Here is an 8,503-nt window from a genome sequence, read left to right as displayed (position 1 = left end):
CCTAGTGTGCCCACACATTCACCGTAGCATTCTCATTTCCGCGATTTTCATCTTCTGCACGTGAATATTCTTGATTGGCCAACACTCTGCTCCGTACAACAAAGTCGATCTAACCACCACTTTGTAGAACTTGCCCTTAAGTTTTGGTGGCACTTTCTTGTCACACAGCACTTCGGAAGCAAGCCTTCATTTCATCCACCCTGCGCCAATACGATGTGTGACATCATCATCGATATCCCCATTTCCCTGTACAATAAACCCAAGATACTTGAAACTTCCTTTTTTTTTTGGATGACCTAGGTACCAAGCCTCACTTCCACGTCAGCATCATGAGGTACGCCACTGAACCTGCACTCGAAGTACTTTGTCTTGGTCCTACTGAACTTGAACCCTTTAGACTCCAACATCTGTCTCCAACCCTCTAGCTTAGCGTTAACTCTGCTACGAGTCTCGTCAATCAAGACTATGTCATCCGCGAACAACATACACCATGACACTTCACCTTGAATTTGTCGCGTCAATCCATCCATCAGTAAGGCAAATAAAAACGGGCTAAGAGCTGATCCCTGATGCAAACCCATCAGAACTGGGAAGTGTTCCGAGTCTCCTCCTACTATCCTTACCCTGGTCATGGCTCCATCATACATGTCCTTGATCGCTCTAATGTACGCCACAAGTACACATTTAGTCTCCAAGCATCTCCATAGAACCTCTCTTGGCACTTTGTCGTAAGCCTTTTCTAGGTCGATGAATACCATATTCAAGTCCCTCTTCCGCTCCCTATACCGCTCCACCAATCTCCTAACAATATGAATGGCTTATGTAGTAAAGCGCTCCAGCATGAATCCGAACTGATTCTCTAAAATACACACACCTCTCCTCACCCTCATCTCTACCATCCTTTCCCACACTTTCATAGTGTGGCTTAACAGCTAAATAAATGAAACAAGAAAATATTTTTTCCCCATCAATATTTTCTCTCTTGATTTGGTATAGTACTCACACATTTTCAATAAGGTGTTTTTCTCATGAAAACTTACATAAACAATCTTTTCCATCATCCTTTATCATCACCTCTAAACCATTTTCCGGTGATGATTTACTTGGGATATAGAAATTAAGCTTCATAGGATCGCGGAAGTACGAATTGGATTCAAAGAAGTCTATTCATTATTAAATTCACAGTGCCGTGCATTTCTATGTGGACATTCCATAATTCAAGATCCCATTAATATGGGATTGTTGCGTGCAAGTCTTTTTGGACTTATTACGTGAACAAACCTTAATGGGCCTTCCACCTGTAATATAAGAGACGTGACTCTTATTATCATGATCCTTAAGACGGATCTACATGAAGCCGCCGAAAGGGTTTATCCGATCCAAATCTCTTTTGTCGGAAACTTATCACGCTGTGTATGAGTCAAATTTTTATTTTTAAGTGTATATTTTAAATGTTGAATCTCTTAGCACAAACCAAAAGCGTAGTCCAACAGTAAATTGGGTTCAAATATTCCTAGAGCGCGCAGGATTGATTCTTGCTGAAGATATTTTCTCGGACTTTTTTAGATTCAAGTGTTTTAAACTTTACAACCATAACGACAATTGCCGAGGCCCTCGTGAGGGTGTGCGACACTAAGCAACGCCTGCCAACCAAATATGTTATTTGATCAATTTAATGTGATTTAATTTGTTATCTAATCAAAGCTTCCTTTCTCATTACTGTGCAAAAAAGAGTAGTTCAATTCATTAAGATAGATCGCTATATACTGTCAGAAAAGGAGTTCAAATAAATAGAATTTATTTGTATGCAATTTTATCTAGCATGCAACCATGATTTAAATCTCTAACTTTATGGCCACACAATAGGGGTCGTATGGTTGCCGGTTAGGAAGGTGTATATAATCTCGCTTATATCTGATCTGACTCGCTCAGATCTGATCTGACCCACTCATTTGTCAGCATTATTAGCGTACTTACTTTTTTTTTTTAAGGAAATTCTGTCTCCACCACTGATTCTCATTATGATGACAAGTCCCAAAATTTACATGTCATATTAATTAAGCAATTAATAATATCTAGGATAAAAGAATTTGGGATTCCATATATATATATTGAATAACGTCCACAAGATATGTTCAAATCATTATATATGAGAATGGATCTAGGGTATATCAACTATATATATCCCTAACAAACGTCCAGCCAAACCAAACTGATCATATAGTTGGTTTAAATTTTATGTTTGATTTTGATAAAAATGGAACCAAATCGACTCATGTACACCTTCTAGTTGCTACCGGCTCGAACTTGACAGTTGTCATTAATTAGGTAGCACACTTTGAATTCTCATTTTCCCTCACTTATATAAGTGGAAGTGGAAACGCACATCCATATATAATCCATTGCTTGCGCATAGTTCAATATGGCAAGTCTTACTATTTTCGCCCATGCAACTGCAACCTCACTTTTTTCCCGCCCCAATTTCCCAGCGAGAACCACCGCCATTACCTGCAGCGACACCGTTAAAATCGTCAACAACAGCAAAACTTACTCAATGGCGCCATTGCCGGTAGTGTCTCCGAGCTCGTTACGGTGCCAACCCGGTTACTTGATACCAAATTATCCGGTAGGCGGTAATGGGGATGATACTGGATTCCAGTATCTGATCGACATTTTGAGTACGAGAGTGTATGATGTGGCATGCGAATCCCCATTACAGCTTGCGCCGAAGCTTTCAGAGAAGCTCGGGATTAACGTCTGGCTCAAACGAGAAGATCTTCAACCCGTAAGTTCACTACAACAAATTTGATTGTTAGTGACGAATTATTTTATCACTTAAAAATCATATTTCGTCACTCAATAAATTTTTGGCTAATGTTAATAAATTGCGCCATTATTGAGAAACTTTAGTGGACAAAACTTTTGCTACGAAATTTTGTGTTTCATCCTATGTGGCTCATGTATTTGAACACGAAATGTAATTATTGTCACAAAAAATGAACAATTAGTGACGAAAATTGTGGCCTAGTTAATAATTTCGTAGCTAAATATCACATCTGTTTTTCTCATTCTCACGTTTACATTATGAATTTAATGTAAACGTGATGTTCTGCATTGGAGATTAGCCGTCAGTAAAATCAATGTTCATATACTCTTTGCAGGTGTTCTCATTCAAGCTTAGAGGAGCTTACAATATGATGGCCAATCTCTCAGAGGAGCAGCTGAAAAGAGGGGTCATTTGCTCATCAGCTGGGAATCATGCTCAAGGTGTTGCATTAGCTTCTCACAGACTTGGCTACAGTGCTGTCATTGTCATGCCTGTTACTACACCTGAGATTAAGGTTAGGATTTTGTTACACTTTTGAGTTTGATCGAGTTAGGATTTTCACTAATAAGATTCAAAATATAAATAAGTAAACACTCGAAGAAGCTAAGGGGATTCAACATTTACTATACATACATAAAAATAATTTAGTTTAATTTCCTGGAGAAGGGAGTTCAAATATATGTTTCTTGGACTTTTCAAAAATGATGTCGGATGTGTGTTGGTGTAAGAAAATTAATGAAATATTGATTAAGAACAAATGAAAACAATACCAAATTATGTAACAAAACAAACTGTGTTGTGACAAGCCACTATCTTAAAAGCGATTTCAACTCGACAAGGACGCAAACCGTTGTAGCCGGTCGCTGCCCATTGTTCCACAAGTGCACTTGTGACCGAAAGTTTGCAATTACACAAAATCAATTGGCCATAAAATAACTTAAGAGGAAAAGAGAAGGAGAATTAATTTTTGGTGTATCTTATGTTCACCAGTGATGCTACTTATATAGGAGATTGCAAGAGTTATTCCAAAGAGAGAATAATTTTTGCAAGGCCTCACGTATATCTCACGCGCAGGGTGGGAGGGCAAATCGACCCGTTTTGCATTGCCAGCCCATTTCTCATGTGCGCTAGGCTATTCCCTTTTACTAGTTTTTTACAATCCCAATAGAAGACAACTCAATACAAGGAGGAAAAAAGTTCTTTCCCTAATCAATGAGAGACACTTTGCCTTTCACAAAAGACAAGGAAGTGAGACTGAAAAAGGACCCACAAGAATAAAGAGAGAAAAGGAACCCACAAGGCGGGGGCGGCTCAATAGTTTTTGTGACCAAAAGCGAAATTTCAATAAGAGGCTTTACATTTATTTGAAGTTTATTTTCATAGATTTTTAGGATTCAACGTAATTAATTAATTTTTTCTTATATATTTTGAGTTTTGAATAATTATGTTTATATTTTCAGTTGACATATTAAATTCTCATAAATAACAAAAAATGATATATACATTTCTGAAGAAAAAAATGAGAAGTGAAAATTTTGGATCAAAAGTAGATACATAAAGTTAAAAAGTAGTATGGATGAATTTCAGATAATTTTTTAGATACTATGGACAAGCTTGCATTGGATTATTGGCATTGTATGACCTTTCCTGAATCGCTTTTTAAATTCGATCACTTGTTAAGGATTGTGCTAATTTTGTCTTTAAAAGTAGTGGTTAATTTATGCAAAAATCTCTTATTTAAGTCACTATTTAAATTTTGTTCCTATTCTTAAAAGTTATGCAAATATATCCTCCGAAAAATACCCTTTAGGACATGTTATCTTCAAGTCATATGTTTGTCCACATATAGCTCAATTGTGCAAACAAAACATTAAACTATCGTCGTTTTGCAATATATTAAAAAAAATTAAATCGTGATCTAATATTTTCTCATAAGATTTTTAATATGCTCAAAAGGAATCTTTAGACCGTCATTTAAAAGACATTTCAATTGCAAGAAAAATAGAAAGAGGACCATTCGCTTAACAAGAAAGGGACAAATTGAAAATTAATTGTATGAATTTCTTTTAGACAAATTTAACCACTAAATCAATGGACATAATTTAAAAAGTGGCCTAAAAAGATCATCTATGCAACCGCCCAAATGGAAATCATTCTTCGTTAAAAATCGTTAATAATAGTAATTTTCATCTATAATAACAGTTATTAAAAATAAAAATAATTATATCTTAATGATGTAAGGTAATTTTGGGGCCTAAACTTTTCTGGAGTCTAAAGTGGCCGCTTCGCTCGCTTGGCCCTGGAGCCGGCCTTGCCACAAGGATTTCTTTATTCTTTGCGTTACAAAAGAATTTTTTGAACTCCAACTGTTGGATCCTCCAAAAATAGTGAACTCGTGGAGGATTTGGCACAGGTGCGACATTATATTGGAGAGTCCGAGCAATGTATGTTCGGATGAACCCCTTTGTGCTCCCCTGGATCCGAGCAATCTAAGCTCATTTTCCATTCTAAACTCTGTAATTTTTCTTTTTTGTTTCCTTTTACCATATGAGCAGTGGAAATCAGTAAAGAGATTGGGTGGTAATGTTGTTCTTGTGGGAGACGCGTATGATGAAGCACAAGCATATGCGAAAAAGAGGGCTGCAGAGGAAGGCCGTACGTTCATCCCTCCTTTCGATCATCCGGATGTGATAGCAGGGCAAGGTACTATCGGTATGGAGATCAATCGCCAACTCAAAGATAAAATTCACGCGATATTTGTGCCTGTTGGTGGAGGGGGTCTTATAGCTGGTATTGCTGCCTATATGAAAAGGGTTGCCCCTGATATAAAGATTATTGGAGTTGAGCCATTTGATGCAAATGCAATGGCAATGTCGTTACACTATGGTCAGAGAGTAATGCTGGACCAAGTTGGAAACTTTGCAGATGGTGTAGCTGTTAGAGTGGTTGGTGAAGAAACTTTTCGTCTCTGTAAGGAACTCATAGACGGGGTGGTCCTAGTTGATCGCGATGCTTTATGTGCATCGATAAAGGTTAGCAGCTAACTTTTGGCTTGCAACAACTCTGATTTTATCTGCTTACTTTTTGCCACTAATATTTTTTAAAACGAAAATCTTTCCATACCTTTAATTTATGCACTTTCAAGCACCACCAATCTCCCTAGAATTAGAGTGACTATTGCAATTTTGGTTAATATCTCTCTTTATATAAAAGGGTTCTTAATTGAGTGTGTTGTAAAGTTGAACATCAATTTCTCTTCCTTTATTGCAGGCCTGTTCTGTTATATATGACAAAAGCACAAAACCTATACCTCAATTATCTCGTCACACAATAGACCATTTTCAAAATAAACTAGAAGTATAGAAAATTAGCTTCTTATCTGAATTTTAGTTTATTAGCTTTGACAGTAGCTTGCTTTCTTGAATAGGACATGTTTGAAGAAAAAAGGAGCATATTAGAGCCTGCAGGTGCACTTGCTCTTGCAGGAGCTGAAGCATACTGCAAGTACTATGGCCTCAAGGATGAAAATGTAGTAGCAATAACAAGTGGAGCCAATATGAACTTTGACAGTCTAAGATTGATAAACGAATGATAAGCTATGTATATTCTATACTTAATTCAAGGAGGACGAAGCAACAAAATCTAGATGAAGTGGAGGATTGAGCACTTTCTTATAAGTTAATGAATATTCTGTTAGGCAGTTTCTTATAGTTAGCAGAAGTTGTATGTTTTAAATGTTGTTAAATAGTAATGGGTCATCCTATTATCTAAATATGCATCTTAGTAGTGGAAAGTTGTGTTGTAATCATCTACTGTGACAGATTGTTCTAAGAGATACGAGATGCTTGTGTGTGTCTCTCTATCATTAATAATATCAGTATAACTTCTATCTATTTATCCATTACTGAACCTCTGTTTCTGTTAGCGAACTTGCAGATGTTGGTAGAAAGTGCCAAGCTGTGCTATCTACTTTTATGCCAGAAGAGCCGGGAAATTTTAATCAGTTCTGTAAACAGGTCACTTAGAGCACTTAATATGCCATTTTGATCACTATATCTTTTAAAGTCTTTCTGACAAATGTGAAAAATTGACTTGTATCACAGGTCAGACCAAGGATGAAGTTTACTGGATTCAAGTACAGATATAATTCTAGCAAAGAAAAAGCTCTAGTACTTTACAGGCAAGGTTCTTGATCTTTTGACGAGACATTGACTCATTTTAACAGATTTCAATCTTTGTTCACAAGAATATATCTTTTCATGTGCGTGCATCTGCACATTTGTAACATCCTGAATTCATCAAATCATTCAAATGGAATTGTTACTTATATAATTATTTTATGAATCAAGAAAGTACTTATATCAACGAATTTCAGAATTTGTTTTCTCAATCAGTAGAGAGAATAGCAGTGTCTCATTCTTAACTGTTTGAGTACATTAGCAAAGAGCCAAGTATTTGTTTCTCTGTGGTGAAAAGCCTTTTGGGATTTCATTCTACTTAATTTTGTGAAATATAGAGTTTTCGTTAGGTATTGTATTGATGGCTCATATGCTATAATCTATCTTTTTCCCCACTTGCTAACAATCGTTCAGATGGGTGGCAGGTCAAATCTTCACAATGAGATTCTTTGTCGATTCACTTTCCCCGAGAAGGTCATGAATGAAAGATCACGGTAAATAAATAAATTAGGCATACAATATTATATTGATGTCGAAACACTACAATTATAAGGGTCAATTAGGCTATTTGGCCCTAATTTATAACAAAGGGTTTCGATCCAATTTGTGTATACCTCAAACTATTCTACAGGCTACTTGTTACCTCAATCTGTGTATAACAAAGGTTTTCGATTCAATTTGTTTTGTTTTCTTGATGTTGAACTATTGACGGGATGTATAATTGTTTGTTCTATAATATACTCCTTGAATTTCACAGCTATAGCTATGTTGTTTGAACTTTTCAAAAATATGACAGATGCATGTGTATCGTATTCTTCAAAAGTTATGGAATTTTGAAGGGTTCATTAATACGGATGCAACATCATTTTAGAAAGTTTGAGCAGCATAGCTTCACAATAGATTCTGAATCTTCTTATGCGCTTGGTATTATATTTAAGTTGAACAGTTCATGTTATGAACTTATGATTTACTTTATTTAGTTATGGAGTTGCTTGGTGATTTCTATATGTTGAGCATACTGAGTAGTGAATGGATCCGTTTAGTAGTACGAGATCACTAATTACTGTCGTTACAGCCCCTTAATTTGTGAATTTTTTTGGATGAAAGCATAGGTTGTTTTAGAGGCGGAGTCATGATTTCAACTTTATGAATTTTGAATTTTTGAAGGACGACTCCAAATGTTAATAACTGAGTTCTAAATTTAACATGTGTACATGTTGAATGATTTTTTTTTTAACATAAATACACAATTAATTTGAAGAAAAAAAAAGCTAAGGCATGTAGCAGTGTCTTATTAGAAGCTAAATTATGAATTACTAATATGCAGTACGTCATACTTACTTAAAATTAAAATAAGTGACTTCGTGGAGGTATGTTAGGATGTCTTCTATCCATTCATTGCAGTACTCTTTTAGTGTCAAAGAGTATCTAGAGCGAGAGGCAGACTAGAGCGTTCTCTACTTTGGGCAGAACCCTTATTACAAAATTTACTAATTAT

The 8,503-nt window shown here is 36.0% G+C and overlaps 1 protein-coding gene across 1 annotated transcript; it reads left to right on the top strand.

Moving 5' to 3' along the window:
* The first annotated feature begins 2,286 nt into the window (after positions 1-2,286).
* On the top strand, positions 2,287-7,023 carry LOC132605343 (threonine dehydratase 1 biosynthetic, chloroplastic-like). The gene is made up of 5 exons (XM_060318522.1): positions 2,287-2,785; positions 3,162-3,341; positions 5,383-5,859; positions 6,255-6,843; positions 6,931-7,023. The coding sequence occupies exons 1-4, from the start codon at positions 2,423-2,425 to the stop codon at positions 6,417-6,419; spliced, it is 1,185 nt and encodes a 394-aa protein (XP_060174505.1). The 5' UTR covers positions 2,287-2,422; the 3' UTR covers positions 6,420-6,843; positions 6,931-7,023.
* Positions 7,024-8,503: the final 1,480 nt, after the last annotated feature.

The sequence above is a fragment of the Lycium barbarum genome, chromosome 8 (assembly GCF_019175385.1).
Source record: "Lycium barbarum isolate Lr01 chromosome 8, ASM1917538v2, whole genome shotgun sequence".
NCBI lineage: Eukaryota > Viridiplantae > Streptophyta > Magnoliopsida > Solanales > Solanaceae > Lycium > Lycium barbarum.
The sequence above is the reverse complement of the archived record's forward strand: the minus strand, read 5'-3'. Positions and strand labels throughout refer to the sequence as shown.